Source organism: Zonotrichia leucophrys, chromosome 2, assembly GCF_028769735.1.
Source record: "Zonotrichia leucophrys gambelii isolate GWCS_2022_RI chromosome 2, RI_Zleu_2.0, whole genome shotgun sequence".
NCBI lineage: Eukaryota > Metazoa > Chordata > Aves > Passeriformes > Passerellidae > Zonotrichia > Zonotrichia leucophrys.
The window spans coordinates 115,739,533-115,758,629 of NC_088171.1; the positions used below are offsets into that span (position 1 = coordinate 115,739,533).

The window sequence follows — 19,097 nt, forward strand, 5'->3', positions numbered from 1 at the left end:
AAAAAAAGAGTTACTTAATATCATGTATCCAAGTAGGAAGGGAACAGCAAACTGAGACCTAACCACTGGAAGGTCACAACCAATAACTTTTCTGCAAATGGAAATCGGTTGCAGAAGCATCAAATGATAATTACTGTTTGCTGGAGAATTTTAGTAGAGTTCTACGTCACACTATAAAATGTTTAATTGTAACCCCATTTTAATAACACTATCTGATTAAATGAAAAGACGCCTTGCTGATTGCAATTACAATCTGTCAAACTGCATATTTATTTACAGTTTGGTTTCCTAAAACCACAAGATAAAAAAAGGAAACTCTATTCAGCTTGTCAGCAAACTATAATTATTGTGTATCCTTCTGTCAGTTTCTGCATAAAACTTTTGGTTCTAAAATGGATCTAATTATAACTACATCAACATTTTTATAAATGCTTGCTTTCCATTCTTTCCCTGTCCTTCCCTCCATCCCTAGCAGTGAATTTTTTGTCACAAAATCAGAAGGAAAAAATTCTTCTTAGTAAATAACACTTGTTTCTCTGTTTTATCCTTTTTATCCTAAATTGCTGTTAGAATACAGAAAACTCTGTTCAATGTAAATATTATTTATGGCAGTGCACTGTCCTAGCACTGTGCTCAAGCAAAGCCATGGGATTAGGATGCTATTGGGTTTTTTCTGCTTTGGCATTAACGTTTGGATATCAGCTGAAAAACTCTTTCCAAGAATATCATGTAGCTCATCTTCTGCAAAGTCTATTTATTGTAGTTTATAACCTTTCACAAGAAACAATTTGCCAGACAAACAAGAAACAAGTCCAAATATCTGAACACCAGTGTATGTATCAACCAGTTACAGAAATTACATCTCAAAGAAAGGTCTATTAAATCACCCAACCCATCTCTCAGCCAGTGCAGGATTTTCCCATACGTACATGTTCCAGTGCTTTAACACTATCTGGCAGACTATTCTGATGCCATTAAAAGGGTTTTTTCCTAACCTTCACCTATTGTTTATTTTTATTCCATTACTTGCAGTGACATTCCTTAGGTATCATAAACATCCATTCCTTCAGCCTAACTTTCGAAGTAATGGATGATGATAAATAAATAAAATATTTAAAATGTGCACATAAACAATTTCATAAAATAACACTATAGCTGAACCTTCAAGAAGAGTTATTTTTCTCAGTGTAGTTCATGGGCTAATACAGTCTGGATCATGATTATATGCTAATAAGATTTGGGGAAAGCTGATTATTTTTCTACTGTTTCTTAAATGGTCAAGTCAGCTATGAACCAAAACAGTCTGAGTTAATATACATCTTCTTGATTATTTATTTCCTAGCTGTTCCATCAACATCTATTGCCTATCATACATTCTTAAATCAATATACCCAATATAAATATAAATATAAATATAAATATAAATATAAATATAAATATAAATATAAATATAAATATAAAGCACACCTTAAAAAAAACCACCAGAATATTGAAAATATTAAATGATCTTCATTAACCTCCACCGCCTGCTTTGTGTTATGTATGGTGATTTTTTAAGCGTGAGGACCTGTATCCAGAGCTTGCATGAGGAGTCTAGATGAATTCTCTGAAAAATAAGTTAGATCTCTCAGAAATGACAAACCTATGGAGTATCCTGCTCTCAGTGAGATGACCTTTTAAAATCCTACTTTCAAGTACATTAAATGAGGGACATTACAGTTCCCTTTGGACCAATTTAGGTGATTTGGTAAGTAACACAATATTATGGCTGCACTGAGCCAGGATCTAAGAGGTCAGGTTACTCATGTGACTTTTTTCTGTTGCACAGCTTTCCTATATATTGTCTTTAATTATATAATAATCAAAACAATAAAAATTGTTTTCAAACAGGACATTGGATCATGATTTTTCTCTTCAGTCTTGTTGCACATTGCACTGATTTTCCAAATGTTACAAAGAAAAACATTTCAGAATTATGATGGCATTATGAGTGTGGATCATTATTGACAAACAATTTTGTTGACACACCTTCTTATATAATGTGAAATCTAAATTCCCACAATTTATGAAGAAATGAAAGCATTTGTTATAGAGCTAGTCCTATTTCTTTTGAAACTCTGGGATAGCTAGAGTAGGACAGGATCAACATTAAGCCAGAATATTTCTGAAAATCCCACTGAGGTTTTCAGTCAGCCACAGAGCTCCTAAAATGTACTTCAGAGGCAGAGGCCAAAAATGATGAAATCAGTGCAACAGTGCCAGCCACAATTAAAATTACACAGGCCAGGCCCTGGGCAGAGAACTCCCCTGTTTTGAGTTTTCCTCTCCCTGCATTCACAAAGCTGATGACAAGTGAGAAGAAACACATGTGCTATGGAACCGGCCCGCAAGGGCTTGGGCTGGAGATCTGGGGCAGTGGAGCATCACACTGCGGTTAAACAGATACTGCACTTCTCCCCAGAGCTGACTGCATTTCAGGGACAAGCAAAGCAATGCCTGCATCTTTTTCACATCTCTTAAATAAGGTTGCTGTATCACTTCCAGGTTGCTTGAGAGCTTAAAAGTCTCAGCTACCATAATATGCAGTCTCTGTAAAAACTTTATACTAGATGTGCAGCACATGGCAGTTAAGTCCTGCTTTTATTACATGTGAGGACATCTGCTAGTTCTAATATTGAAAGCTGACTCTCACCACACTGCTAACCACCTTTGTGATGCTGAGCATCAAACATGAAATTAGCTCCTGGTAACACTTTCATTATTACAAGTCCCCCTACGTACTCATTTTCATCCTCCTTTAAGACCTTTCTTTTTCAATTTGGGATTCATTTTTCTTTGTATATGGTGAATTAAATTTTGCCAGCTTTTAAATAAAGTAAGTGGTTTTCTCTCCTGCAGTATAATACTTGACAGATAGGAGGGACTGATATTGTGAACATCTACTTGCACTGTTAGGAGTAAACTACCTTCTCAGCTAATTAGTGACTGCAAAGCACTTCAAGGCACAAGAAAGGCGCTTCAGAGAGCAGAGTGCTATTGGCATTATTTTTCAAATGCTGTCAGGTATTTTGTGTACTAAAGATAACTTTTAAAAGTTATTTTACATTGTATATGTTCTGTCAGGTAACTTAAACCGCAGATAAGGATAACCAGATAAGGACCAAGCCTATTGCACTAAACAGTTTTTATGCTCCCATATAAGAAAAGGGAGCATCATGAAATTAATTAAAATGAGATTCCACACTTGAGTATTAAGGCATGTCTTGGAAACTAAAGCTTAGTTACTGAGTTAATCTCTGAAATTCTTTATGTGTGAATGAAAGTAATCTTAAAATGTATTAGAAGGATGTTGCATCTCCAAATAAAAAAGCATTGCATTCTCAACGGGGGCCTGATCCTGTAAATACACCACAAGCAGGCCATTTTTGGTTAAGGGACTATAATATCTAGTTTAAAATTTTTTTTTCAGTTTAGTTCATTTTTGTGAGGATGAAATTAAGGTACCTATAACCCACTATCGTTACTGTCTGGAAGCAGAATTTGAAAGATGTGATAGGAACTTGTTTAATCTTGTTTCATTTTGTTACCCATTGGGTATGCCATGTCACACTTTAGCAACTAGGCTACTTCCTTCGTGAACCCAATTAGCAAAAGTACACATTATCAAAGTTACTTTCAGGCACTGTAACCTCCCTTATAACTCAGGAATTTGGTAAAAATGTTGTATAATGCAGCCATGTGCAGCACATTAATTAAATCCGTTGAATCTAGTTCAATAATTTGGCTCTAGTTTCAGTCTCTGTTTAGCAACAACATGGATCCTCAATCTGGGTAGAAAGGGGATGTTGCAGATGCTACATCCTGTCTGCTACACTCCCATTCCAGCAGAGGGCTTCAGTGATTAACAGTGAGGTACATACTTACAGACATATAGATGTTCATGTATATGTATAGTGTATAGTGTATCCAGGTATAGATGTGTATGTGTGCACGTACTCTGAGCACTGCAATCCAGCTCGGGGTCAGGGCAGGCACACAGAGTGCCCATCATGACCTATAACATCTCCTTCCACATTTTTATGTCCCTGCATGTTGGTTGAAAGAGGAATTTTGGATACATCCTGATAATATGTAAGATAAAGTGAAATTTCTTTGTTCACTTTAGATGAAAAGCATTCATTGTGGGGATTTTGTAGCTGAAAGATATGCACAAGCACGCCTTAGAGGTGTTCCTCACTCCATAATGCTTCTTGCTGCCACTCTATACCTTAAGTCCTTTTTTCTGACTGCATCCATCCATGATATGCACAGAAAATGAATTAAGGAAATTCATTTTCATATCTTTAGTGTACCAATACAGAGGCATCAGCATGAACAATATGCCAAAAGTGCAGTTCAAAGGTGTGTGAGTGAGGCTACAAAGATCCTGGGTCACATGCTTGTGCCTGAAGTGCAGCATCACAGGAGTAGTGGAGTTTAAAGATTTTACACACTGCCCACAGGCAATCACAATGGCATTTACATAGAACAGGCTTTGTACAAATGAAGAGGAGGTGGAAGGGGGAACAGAGGGGCAAACATCCATCTAAAATGAATCTTTATGTTATTAAAAGGACTAGGGAAGAGTAGACATCTTTACACTTTTAGCATTTCTTAATTGCCTTGTGAAAGAAGAGATAAAAATAACAAATTAGTTATTTTTCACTTCTGATTTTTTCTTCAAATCTCAAAACACAGCCATGTCGAATATTTTTCTTCCATTCCTCATGTAAAAAGTCACTGGTAAACTCAAACAATGATACTTAAAACTCTGTAAAAATCACAAAACCAGATAAAAGCCCCCTGAGATTATTAATTGGAACATTTAAATTCCTTCAACTTGGAAAGTCAAGAATGGGCTTTTCCCCTCAAAATGAAGCAAAAAATTTGCTAAACATCTATGACTCTACAGATAAGATTTAAGGAGAAGAATTCACACTCCAGCAGGTGACACAGCTGAATTTCCAGCATGCACGTGGCATCCTGAGTTAAGACAGAACATTCTGTAGTGAGACTGCTTTTGTCCACACACCTTTCTAGTACTGAACAAAACAGGATGAGATGGTGAATGCAGCTCAAAACCATGAGGGATGTGCAGTCTTCTCAGCTGCTTTTGAGTTTCAAAGAATGCAAATTCTTGCATTTAAATGTTGAAACAGGTGGAAGTAGAGGCTACTCCACCTGATGCACAAAGCCCCCCCTTTCATCTGCACTGTGGGCTTCTCCTTCCTTTTTGTCTTCATAGATGCATGTTCACAGTTTTTGAGAAAGACATTTCACTTCTTTTCCATACCAGGACTCAAGATCACTAACTTTTTTTTTGCCAAAGTGTGAGTCTTCAGAAACATTTCATTATCATGCTGTTCTCGACAACTACATGCAATGTTAAAAGCAGCAGATTAAAGTCAACAATCTCTGCAGCTGAAGCCCCTGATTTTCTGACATTTTCTGAGTTATGTTTCCTCTATTTGCATACTCTATTATCTGTTTTGTTTGACACTTGCAGCTATGATGTTGCTTATGCATTAATCACTCCTGTGAGTACTTCACATGTGAGGTGTTGTATAATCTACCACCCACAACTGAAGTCTTTCTCTCTGCACCACATTCATCTAGTCTTAGCCTGTGTCTATCTGGTTAAAGTCCAAGTAAAAAATTAATACAACTAAACTTATTTTTCTTACTTTTTATATGTAGCAAATAGATTCCTATCAGACAATGGGTAACCACTGTGAAAAAGGCCACCAAAGTATTTTCTATAGAAGGGTGTTTTCAGAAATAAGATACATGACACCTTGTTATTTCTTCTCTAAATTATACCCAAGTTGTTTTCTGACCTGAGTTTGTGAAATATGTGAGCCCCATGGATTCTCAAAAACCACACTCAAATAAGCAGGATGCTGTGTTTCCCAACTGACAGTAAATCAACAGCTTCATTTTCAATTTTAAAAATGAGACCTGGAATTATTCTAAAAAGAGTCCAGGTCATTGGTGTACAAATATTTTCCTACAGTTTGTGCAAATATTTACTTGATCTATCTTTAAGGCAAGCCCTTAGTACTTAGGGCTTATGCTCTCAGCATAACTGAGAGCATAACTTTACCAGATACTGCTGAAGGGTCAGAAAAAAATGCTCCACAAATACTTTCACAGGAATTCTTGTCCTAGCTGACCTGAAGAAGGTGGGGTCCATCAGTGGCCTGCATCCAGAGAGTGCTCTCTTTTACTCTGCTGATGTTCTCCTGGCAGGCAAAAGCTGCAGAGGTGCTGCCAGCTGAGGCGGGACCAGCAATGTTGCCCCTTCTGTGAATGCATGGACCGATGTTTTTGCTGAGAAGGCCCCAGGGACAAGGTGACCCATGGGAAGGTTCTGGTCATGCTGCTCCACTGTGGGGTCTGTAAGTCCAGTTGCAAATAGAGGACATCATTTTTGAGAGTTATCCCATTTGAATTCAATCCTGAGGCACAGAGAATTAGCCACCTTCCACAGTACACTATAGCTAAATGGCATATCTCTATCACTGCTAAAAATGCATGCTTTGTTTCACTCTGATTTTATACAGCTGTAATTTCTGACATCAAAAGTTTCTTGTAGCACAGTAAAGAGCCTTGTAGTAGCAGATATGCAATATTCAGGTATTTATGAAACCTTGATAAAATAACATCTTAATCAGCTCCTGTACATATCCTTTCTGTTGTCTGATGACAAAAGAGTAGAGCAGACATCAGAAGAAAGGAAAGATAAAAATAATGTCTCAGAGTCCTTGATGGAATAAGTAGTCATAATTCTAGTAGGGACAATAAGGTTATGCTGATGGACATGAGCTGATCAGGGTGTTTGACAAAACATACATCAACTACTGTAACCTTTTTCCATGCAAGGCTTATTTCAGTAAAGGAAAAAAAAAAAACCTGCTCAGAAAACATGGTGTTGTTTTTTTGTCATTTTGTTGTTGTTGTTGTTGTTGTTTTGGTTTTTATTGTCTCTTTTTCTTAGGGAAAAGAAGAATACAAAGTTGCTTAATAAGAAAAAAAAAAAAACAAGCAACTTTAACACAAGATGTTCCATGACCTTAGCTTTATGATTTGGTGGTTCTGATGGCAATAACTCACTGCAATAAAATTTGGGGTAGCAGCAGGTCTGTGTAGCATAACAGTAAATTTTGATGTAAACTGAAGACCAGAGACTGGTAATGAGGCACAAATGGGAAGTATTCACCAGAGACAAAATGAATCTGCTACCACTGGCATGCAATACAAGCTAGAAAAAAGTATCCAAACATGATTCAAATCTCAACACTTAGGTTAGGAGACACAAATCTCTCTCTTTTTTTTTGTTATGAAAGTCATTCATCTTGTTTATCAGAAATAATGAATTTCTGTTTGACTCAGTAGTTTCCACTGACACTTAAAGGTGGAAGAAAAAAGAATCAGCTGTATAGGTCAGCCTCAAGATGAGTCATGAACAATGAATTTAAACTAACGTGTATGAAACCAGTAAAACAAAATCTCTTAAATGCATCCCAGATACAACAACAGTTTCCTTTATTGCATTTATTAGCAACTGTACTGTGAATAAGAAATACTAACTTCATTCTACCTGAGATTAAAAATGGCAAAAAAAAAAATAGCTGTCTGCTTTCTTCCTTGTTACACAATGCCACATTTTGTTTAAGATATTAATCTCTCATGGGTTGCATATCTAAAAATATAATTAATGAAAAAGTATAATGTAATTGCTCGGGCTTTGATGAATTGGGGCATAATGTTAAATAATTATTCATTGCCTTTATTCCTCTGTCTAAGTGTGAAAAAAAGCAGCTTTTTATTGCTTTTTTTTTTATATATAAGGACATGGGCCTCTGTGACATGCATTTTATTTTAAACTAATGCTTCTATTATTCCATATTTGAATAATTATAGCTGACATCATCTACTCTTCCGTGACCTAGAAGATCTTTAGCTCTAGCACACTGTTACATATTTTATGCATTACATGAAATAAAACACCTCAAGATTTCAAAAATATTTATTTTAAAAACAGCATTGAAATTGTCTGTAATCACATTTTCTGCTCTGCTTTGAAAGCAGCATTATTCAATATGCCAGTGGTCTTTTCCATAAGAGCAACATATTAGAAATTCATGCTGCTTTAATATATCTGAATTCCTTGATGTACTGCACTCCCTATAGACCTAAAGAAACATTTTTGCTTCAGTTTCATATGTCCTGCACATTACCTACTGATGTGGTGGTTGTCAAAACAGTTGTACAGTAGCCTTTGAATTCAAAGTGGGTCTTGACTGAATACTAAAAATGACAATAAACCTAAGTATATACATTATGCTGGCTTTTGTTGCCAGCACAAGTAGAGCATTTGGGAAATCAAACCCCTGATTTTATTGTCTTTTAACATATTTTTCACTTTAAACTTAAAACCCAGAAAATTGAAGCATTTCAAGAAATTTAAATCTTCTATTTATTTCTTGTAAATTTTCTGTGGTATACCATCATGAGTAACATGTTCAAAAAGATCAGCACAAGATTACAAATGAAAGCATTCCAAAAATAGGTTGGGTTTTTTTTCCAACTATGTAAAAACAGCACTGCAGTTTTTAACTCTGGTTTCTTGCAGAAAAACCAACTATCTATAGGATACACTAAAGAAGCTAGAAGGTCTATAATTTTATTGATACATAGAAAAACCCATTTTATAGAACACATCCAACACATCCAAATTCTCACACAACATGCATTTTTTGCAAATGTTAGAGGGGTAATTCTTGTGGCCCTTGAAAATATCCTTTGGGATATTTCAGGAAAACTCACATCAACAGAAAAAAGCTGGCAGGTCAAGCCCCAGCTGGGATCTAACCAAACCCACAGAGTCTTCAACTGGTAGGAAACCAGGAAGGGATCCCTCTTCCATTATATAGAAGCAAACATGTTAACAGGACCATAAGTACATTTTCATTAAAAACACTTCTACCTACATCAAATCGCATCCAATTAAGAAGCAGGAATAGAAGTCATATCCATTTTGAAGGAGGATTTTAAGAGCTCCCATGATGGGGCTGGACTGTGGGTTAATACCACCCTGACTCACATTCTGCACAAATTCTGTAGATTTCTGAAGCCCTAATATCCAGACATAATGAGAGCCGAGAGAAATCTGTATGTGACAGCATGATAGAAATTAATGTGCATGTGCACGTGTATATTCTGTATGTCAACTAAGAATACAGAAATATACAAACATAGAAGTAAATATGAGAACTGACAGCAGAATAATGAGAAGGAAAAATTTTAGTGGTTTTGTTGTCTGATTTCTTTTTTTTAAATAGTTGGCACACAGTATGAAAGTCCAATCAATCAAAAAAACTTCAAAGAAGATTAATTCCAAATTTAAGACACTGTCAATGGCTATGAGAAATTTTCATCTCCCAGCACTGCAAAATTTTTTTAGAAAGAATTCCCACAGTGTAAGATTCTGTAAGAAGCCAATCCTTAGTATGAATTCACTGAGCTGGTAGTGGGCTCTTATTGTGTGTATTTAAGCACTTCTGCAGAGGAGAATTCTTAGAGAGATTGGGGTAAATCCTGCCATCCTTACTGAAAGGGATTTTATCTGCAGCTTGGGGGGAGTATGAAACAGAGACTTCTGATGGGGGGAGATTTGAAGGGGTCTTAGGAAGGGTACATCCTCAATTTTCAATCTGTCCAAAATCACAGAAATCCTCATGTGAAAACACCTGGTAGTTGAGATGGAAGAAAAACACTATACTTGGTGTATGAACTATTTTCTAACTGTTTCTGAGCTCACTGATATTCCTTTCTCACATTTGGCTAGCATTAAGTAATGTTTTGTCTATAAGAACACAAACTGAAAAACTCACTAGTTCTAACACAGATAAAATAGAAGGTATTATTACTAAAATGCCAACATAAGTTAAAAACTAGCTAAAAGAAGGATGTTTAAGTAAAATAAAATAACCAAATTCTATTAGAGGCACATTGCAATGCAGCTGAATTTGTCCCAACGTAAATAAAATTTGCTGAAGTTGTGAAATTAATTAGGGACAGAAAACAGCCAACAGATTTGCTTCTAAGAATATTTTTTCTAAAAATACCCATTAGTGCCCTGAAAAATGAAGTGAGACACATGTTTTCCAAGTACACTAAACAGTACTTGATATAACAGAAATTATATGGAACCAAGGGTTTAGATAGATTGGAGAAACTTATAAATTATGTTCTATATGAGGCAATATAGGAGTGATTTACACAAGAACTTGCTAAATGGATCAGAGTTTGATGAGATAGTAAAAAGGAAACCTGGAGATGAGTCATACCACAAGAAAAGAGTCATATTGAAAAAAAGTTAAATGTTCTGGATTATAAAAATTCAAAACTAAGTAAAGAATGTTAACTCTACAAAATCCCCTGTTTTTCTTCATCAGTGCAAAGCCAAAAGAACAATGGGGTCATTCTATTAACTGAAGAAGTCACTGAATTCACTGAAGAGTTAAATTACTTCCCTCAAGTTAATTTCTCTCAAGTTATCAAATTCAAATCAGAGGAGCAATACTGCCAAACAGCATTTGAACTGTATGAAATGGAGGTGTTATCATTGTGCCAGTTGTACTAATATGGGCTGTAGCTTCACACCCTGTACAGACAAGCCAGCTCGAGTTCAAACTATTGCTAGGTAAGAGGTGTTCTTGTGCAAAAAGGGCACGCAAGTTAGGGTAACAGCTGACTTAGCACATGACACTCCAAGGATCATGCTTTATTTATTGAACAAATCCTCAGAAATGATTGTCAAAATTCAGCACATATTTTCTTGACATCTGATTTTTCATCTCTTCTGATCTTCACTAAGTTCCAACGGCAAAATTGCCCAGCTTTATTATACAACATTTTTGTATTTTCCCTCAATGCGATTACTCATTGCGATGATCTACAGACTCTCAAGGCCCTTCGTTCAGAGCTTGTTGCAAAAGGTTAATGTGAAACATCACAGCTTAAAAGAATGCATAGTTCTGAGCCATAACCATGGCTCAAAAGAGGTCAATTCAATGAAATACTGCCTGTCTTGACCAGAGTGTCAAGCATTTCTCTTACTTTTCCAAGTCCTTTCATAGCTCTGATTCTCAGAACCCCACACAAGATTTCACTCAAGCTCTTTAATGCATGCCATCAGCTTTGCACACAAGCAAGGAAAAGATAGGCTCTTTCCATAGAGCATATTTCTATTTCTCTATATAAATCTGCCTCTCTTCCACTCCTCCCATTATTGAACATAACCCTGGGGTCAGATTCTGACCTCAAATACGAAGTGTGCAACATCCTAGTAAATCAATAACAACTGTGCAACATATAAGAAGCCAATACTTGTGCCCCTCTGCTTTTTTGGACATCCTCAGAGGAAATGCTGAGCTCCTCAAAATCAAGGTAGCTTTCTTTTAATTAAGTCGCACTGAAGCAATGTGACAAAGCAGATTTTTGTTGTAAAACAAGTCTTTTCCAGCCACCACGGCCCCTGGGTCTGAGCCCCTGAGGGGCTGATGGGAGCTGAACCTGGATCCCTGACTACCCAAACATCCACGTGTTGTGTCAGCTCTCGGGTTCCCAGGACTGATTTATGTTTTTCAGATAATGTGGTGGGGAGCTAGAAAGCTGGGAAGCCTAAACAGCCTCAGTCACTAAGTGCAGAACTTTTGGCGAGAAGCTCAGACCCTTTATCTCTAGGAACAATATATTCTTATCTTTGGCTGTTGGGATCTGCAGCTCCTGGGCAGCCCATTTAGCCCACCTAGTGCTTGAAGTGCTGTGGGATACACACAATGTCAGGCTCCATTCTCTTTCATGGGATTTTTAACTCTTTGGGTTAGAATTGTACATCAATGTGAAATAATCTTGTCTGGAGCTTCTATGCAAGAAGTATACTAATGAATTGTAGAGCCCGCTTGAAAATGTAACGTGTACAGTAGCTCTGCAGTTGTTGCAAGCAATTTAACATTCAAATAAGTGATTTATAATATCAGGCTTCACAAGATTATGACCATAATGACTGTCTGACAGACTTTATAAGCAAGTTGTCCAGTCATTTCAATTGGATTCTGGCTGGCTAAGGACTGGGAACTGTAAAAAGGCTGTAAAATTTGGCCTAGAATCAGAAATAACATTTGCTGTTTTCCAAACGTGCGGTAAACAAGAAAGGAGATATTAAATTTTTGTACATCTCTCAGCACATGCAAATGAGAATGGAAAGAGCCTCATCAGACAAATACAGAACAACAGCCATCTGGATCCAAACCCTGCTCCAGCAGAAGTCAGAGCCTTGAGCCTCTTTCTGTCATTATTTACATCCCTATATAGGATAACCTTCTGCCCAAGGTGGTGGAAGGTAACACTCTGGCTTTGAGGAACTCTGCTGAAAATTCCCCTTCACCTCTGCCAGGCAGAAGATTTGACACAGGGAATGCAATGTAACATCCAGAGTCAGGCCAGGGCACTCCAAAATTTGAGTGGAGCAGGTGTTGGCCCCCTTGAAGGATTTCAAGCAGATCTGTATTTCCATGATTTTGCACTTGAAACAGAACAGAATGGGAAGACTAAAAGTGCTTACCACAGAGAGGGAATTGGAAAGCAGCGTCCCGTCTTGGCCAAGCATGTTGGAAACTGTAATTTCAGGTAGATCCATGTTTTGAGGGTGGAAGGGAAGGAGGCCATTGTGGTTCATGGGATGACACAGAGAGTGGTACCCAGACTCTATCTCATTCAAGTGCACCAGGGAGTGGTCAGGCAATGATGGAGGAGTTATAGGAGGTATGTTAAAATCTTCACTTTCGAGACTTGGGCCAGGAAAAGACTGGAAAAAAAGAAACAAACCAACAAACAGCAATTGCTATGAATATCATATGAGCACTGATCAATAATAAAATAAAAAAAGAGCCAAACTCACATGCTTCTAAACACAATCTACAATTTAATAAAGAATATTTTCAAGACCCATATATTATACAAGTGAAGTCTCACCATTATGTATGGAGGAAAAAATGCCTCTAAGGCATAAGAATCTATGATGCTTTTCCCTTAGAAATATTTTTTAAAAGAAGGTGAACTCAAATAGATTTCAAGGGTCCTATTAAAATTTTCTGAGAGTGTTCATCTAGCTGAATACCTTTTTCATGGGAATTGGGGAAAAGGGAATGCAGTTTTAAAAATTAATATTGGCACAAAATGGTTCATTTTACTTCCTGCTACTCAGACCAAGAATTACATACTGAAGAAAGATACCACTTTTATATATATGGGAGTGCCATGCATTTATTCAGCTAGAAAGAAAAAGAAACAGTACACACTCAGTATGAGTACGCTTTGTATTTATAAAAATGCATTTGAAGTTTTTTAAAACATCATTTGTTTTTCTTTCTTAATCTATAACCTGAATTATACATACATTTTGTCAGTTATCTGAATTAGTAACTCCACCAAACAACTGTTAGTCTTTTGTTGCCTGCTGCCATTAAGTCATCCAATTCAATCTGATCCAAGGAAAAGCCACAGGCAAAGTCAGAGTAATGCACCAAGGTGGATAATTGCTATTATTTATCTACAGGTTTTGTACAGCAGGTAGGCTCATTTCTGGGATAGGGTGGGTACGTGCATATTTCTAAAAAGGAAAAGGTGAGCATAATAAAGGGTTAAAGAGATCAGCTGCAATGGCTCAGCCTGAAAGCCTGCTCTGCTTTTCTGAGAACAGCCAACTCCTTTGCAAAGTGATCAGTCTTTGCACATCCCATGCCCACAGTCAGGAGATTTATAGCACAGTGACTACTCCCACCCTTCCTGCCCCTTTTCAGCACAGCAGTCCTGCTCTGAGTGCTGCTTTTGTTAATTCTCGAAATGCAAGGATTCAAAATACATTCTGCTCCTGAAAAGTATCCTCAGAAAGGATGAGTATGAGGGCACAATTTCAAAGAGCAGCAATTGGAAGAAAATGTTTTCCCCAATATGAGTTTCCAAATGGAGGATAATACAATGTATGAATTCATGCAGAAGGACAAGGGGAGAATCAATGGCCAATTATAAACAAAGGGATTTTTCATTAGTCATCATAGTAATAATGTCCTCCTGATGCCTGAGGTTACTCTCCTCTGTACAAGCATGTATATATAAACTTCAATCAGACCAAAACCAAACTGTATTAAATGTCTTCAGTGAGCTGGTGAATACAGATAAACCTCCTCTAATGCACATTGCCATGGTTTGGGCTGCTTTGTTTTTCTCCCAAAAAGGTTTTAATCTCTTTACCAAATATCTTGGTATAAAATAGAACAGGAAGTCTAGATTGGAAAGGCCAAAGTAAAATCCCCAAAAATGAAAACAACAGAACAGGGTTTGACAGTGATATCATCACTGTTATGTGTGAGGACTTTGACTCCATCCATGTATTCCAGCTGTGTCTCACCCTCAGCACAGGAGTTTGTTCTCCCTCTGCCTCTGCTTTCTTCTTAATGGCAAGCTGGTGCAAGTCTACTGACCTCTGTAAGTTGTATTTGCCTCCACTTTTACAAGCCATGATGCAGCCATTTCTCCAAGGGGAAATACAGTAAAATAGACCCTCACTAAATGGAGAGAAGGCTTAAACATGGTAAAGAGAACACATTTACTCAATAGCAATGTATAAATTTTGCAAAACCAAATAAAAGTATTAGGGACAATGCATACACTAGCTAGTTCCTAATTACTATTATATAAAATCCATCATGAAGGAGAAGGTGTCTAAAGTGAGTTTAAGATCTAATACCACAATAACTAAACAGCAAAGAAGAGAAATGAAGGAAGGGATAACATCCATAATGCTCTCCTGGACCAGTGCTATCCCTGCAGGTACACTTAGATTTGGAAACCCTAATCCTGGTGAGCTTGGATCCATGTAGCCTACAGCTTCCAGGAGGGATTCATTAGCTGTGAAAAGATGACATTTCTGTTCAACAGTGTCTTTTCTAATGTCCCAAAAGACTTAAGGCCTCAAAAGAGTTTTCTCTCCCCTGATTTTACAGGTAGAAAGTATTAACATCTATTTTCTCTCTCTTGCACTGTCCTGTGAGACTTAAGTTTGCTACTAAAAGCAAATATTCCTAAATCAAATATTGACAGGATATTGGAGGCACTTAGAATATCTGCTTATTTTTACACCTCATTTGCATGTCACATATGGATGGACCAGGCTTTACTTTTGATTCTTGTGTTCCAAATGTGTCTTTAACCAGTAATACTTCAAAAATTGAATCAATTAACTGCCAGTAGGACACTAATTTTGCTTATCAAGAAGGAAGTATAAAGCACTAGCAGCTCCACAATCCAAGGTGTGTCATGTACAGGTATATAATAATGTTATATATATTATATGGGTTAAGAATTTTAAATAAATTCTTGATCTCTGATTAATTACCAAAAAAAAATCACACAATGGTTGCTGCTTGTGAACCATTTAAGAGTGTATTTGATCCCTACATCACCTACAATATCACTGTTCACTACACTTAAAAGTAGGATTAGAATAGCAAAAGCTGTAATGACACACCAAACAACATATAATTCAAATTACAGTATCTCCTCTGTTTCTCTATTTTAAATTTTTTTCTTAAGACAAGCTATAGTACTATTTCAGTAAAGCTAGGCAGAATCAAAGTTATATGCTAATGCTATGGACAGAAATTCAAAAGCATTTGCAGAGCACCCTATTCACCTTACATTTTCAGCCAATTTGATATTTCCATGCTCAGTATTGTGTGCATGTAATTCATATAGACATAACTTCCTCAGGGAAGTTACTCCAACAGTGATTTGCTGGTATTCATTTGTCTCGTCCAGGAGCTTGGTTCAGATGCTTGTAATGACTTAGCACACTGGCATATGAACCCCAAAATTCCTAGATATATCTGCAGCAAACCCAACATATCCCAGGAGCAAGGCTGTTGCAACTATGCCTGGAGGAAAGGCATGAGGAATGGGACATGTGCTTGTCCTGTGAATAGCAGCTACAAGCTTCAAACACCCACTCCTACTTTCCTGCCACCTCTCTCCTTGCCTTTGGAAAACCTATTTTAGTAACCATCTGGGGTCCCCTTGATGCAACTGATCCACTGCTGGCAATGGGCTCTCCTGGAATGTTGTATTGTCACCTTCTTCTGTAAAGAGAAATTTTAGGGAAATTTACCAAAAAGGCAGTCTCAAGCTTAACCCTGCAGCAAGAACTCCCACTCCCAAACCAGCTATCATCCTGCCCCAGCCTCTGGGCTTCCTTAGAGCACCATTTCTTCCAACACAAGCTGTTTATCTGAAATTTCTAATTAAAGCAGTTATCTAGCATCCAGAGTATCAGGGAAGGCTGTACTCCCTGTACCCAACCACAAGTCATAAGTATAGCTCCTATGTATTCATAATAAAGTGTGGCCTGTAGTTTCACTTCTGCTAGGTTTTTCTTAGGGATGGGGAAGGTTAGGGTCTTTCCCTTCCACTCCAAGGCTTTTTCCTTCATAGCTGATTTTCCTATCAGCAGGATTTGCTCTATTCAGAGAGACATGGAATAGCTCCTTTTTATTCTACCAGTCACATAAACCTCAGCAAGCTCACCTTTTCACTTTTGAATAACAGAAAAAAAAACAAACCCAAAACTCCCAAACAAACAAGCAAACAAAAGTAGCAGAAATTCTTTATTTTCTTTACCACTTTTCCATTTACCACTTACCAAAGTTCCATAGGAACTTTGCCAGTGGCTTCACTTTCATGACTATAGTAGAGAAAGAGGTGTTAATCAGCTCTTCAGTTTAGGGGAGTTTCCTAGGCCTTTATTGCATTCCAGAGAGAAAACCCTCTGCAAATCAACACCATTAAACCAATTGCACAGCACTGAACAGACACAGGCTTAAATTTTTCTTTGAAAATGCTAAAAGAGCATTTTCATTACACTTGTGTTATTATAAACAGATTTCAGTCTAGTTCAGATGGAATCTACACAGTGGGAACCTCAGAACTGATTATCCTTACATTTGAGCTATCTTCTAATAGTGTTATGGACGATTTTTGAATTAAGAATGTCTTCCCAAATTTAGAGGACTATATTTTATGTTTCTGGCTAAATATTTGTGACATTTCTGCTGGAAATTATGTGAACTCCATAAAACAGATTATTGATATGCCCACTCTGAGATGAGGAGCCTTATCTATATGCTACCTTGGCATATCATTTTATGAGAAAAGCTTGCCAGAATAAAAATGATATGAACACTGAAACCTGACTCACTGTCCAACACAAACCCAAGCTTTTGTTTCTGAAAAAGACCCCACTGGTCCTGTTAAATTTACTTTTTAAGCCAATTAGCCTGGTCAAATCCAGCAACAAGCTATGGAAGGAGGGGAAAAACTGGGACACTGAGAGGAAGTGTATGTCAGGAATCAGTTCTTTACTTTGGCAATACATAACTCAAATTATGGCTATGCATCCAGCTGTGCTGATAACACAAATACAAAAAAAAAATCTAGTATTTACTTTTGAGGTTACTCATTAGGAAAAAAAGGGAAATGCTGGCAGGAGATACAAATACAGCCCCTTTCCTTAAGTACTCTACAGTGAAAACTGCATATTGGCCAGCAAAACTGACTTATGTTTCAAAATAATTTCAATAGAACTTTAAGAAATGATCAAAGAAGGCAAATCAAAGGAGGAGGCTCAAACAGACTGACCACAGGAAGCAGCAAGCTTTCAAACATCCAGCGCAAATCCCTCTGGAAAGAGCAGTAATGTTCATATATGACAGCCCAGAAGACAACATTCCCTAAGCAAGTCTGCTCAGTGGTTGCATCAGTCATCATGCATTTACTCAACAGAATCTCATATTAGCAACAGTTCCTTAAAAATTGGGAATTTGCCTATAGATATTTAATTTAAATGATATGAATGGTTCTGCCAACTATGTAGAGCGTGTCTTAATTTTTCATTTGCACCAAGGCTTCTGCGTCTGAACTGTGGAAAGATGCCAGTTTTTAAAAGATACATGCTTCAGGCTGTCTCCTCTTCTATTATTGAACATGTTGTTACATAACTGAAATACTTATGAATCGAGAGTAATGTAAAAACAATGAGCTCATTAGAAGGGGAAAAACAGCCACGTACGTTATACAAATTTGAAAGTTAGGATAATATATTTGACAGTGGATACTTCTAGGAGTTTTAATAGGATCAACCTTATCTCTAATTTCTAAATGGAAGACCTTCAGAAGTAGTGTTTTTTAGCTGCTTTTGTCTCTGCATGAACAAGGCTTGATAGCTTGAGACTATAATGCATTACTGTGGAAACCTTCGGTCTGTTACATAAATCATCTTAACACTCAGCAAGAATTGTCCAACAGTGCCATTGATATGTTCAAGTCAATGATCCTGAAAACAATTTTTTTGTGTTTCTTCATATGGTAGACAACAGCAATAAATCATATTCATTTAAAAACACACAATATACTAATTTATCAAGCCACAGCTATCAAAAATGTATTACAGGGGAAGGTATAACTTTTTTGTATTGTGTTAATCAATTTCTCTAATTTGCATTAGTTAAAGGCCAAAGCCCCAGGCAAAACATTAATTTTCCTGTACCAGATGAATTCTGTTTTCAAGAAAGAGAATGTGCTGACAATTATATTATTAATTTTAAACAATCATAATTTTCAAGGTGTACAGAACTATGTTAAACAACAAACTGTTTTTAAGATTTCAATCTTGAGTCTTTTCATTAATTACACTAATTGTATGCCTCTAGTGTAGCAGTTTGTTGGGAAATATGTTTTCAATGGAGGCTTTAAATTGAAACACAGTTTAAAGATGACAGTAAGTAGGAGCAGAACTATTATAAGAGGCTAAAGGATCTGGGGCCTGCAAACACCAATACAATTATTGGAGCAGTTAAACTTCCCTTCAGACAAGAATACAGCTGCACACTATTTAGAACTTTTGAATAAAATTTAAAGAAAAGAACAAGTCTTTTATGAAC

General features: G+C 36.9%; 1 protein-coding gene across 3 annotated transcripts in view; it reads right to left on the minus strand.

The window, feature by feature from the left end:
• The window catches only part of TOX (thymocyte selection associated high mobility group box), a 218,373-nt gene that overhangs the window by 75,184 nt on the left and 124,092 nt on the right, over positions 1-19,097 (minus strand). For all 3 annotated transcript variants that reach the window (XM_064706134.1, XM_064706135.1, XM_064706133.1), the window contains exon 3: positions 12,671-12,913. In XM_064706134.1, the coding sequence (XP_064562204.1) occupies positions 12,671-12,913 (243 nt within the window). The remainder of the gene's footprint in view (positions 1-12,670; positions 12,914-19,097) is intronic.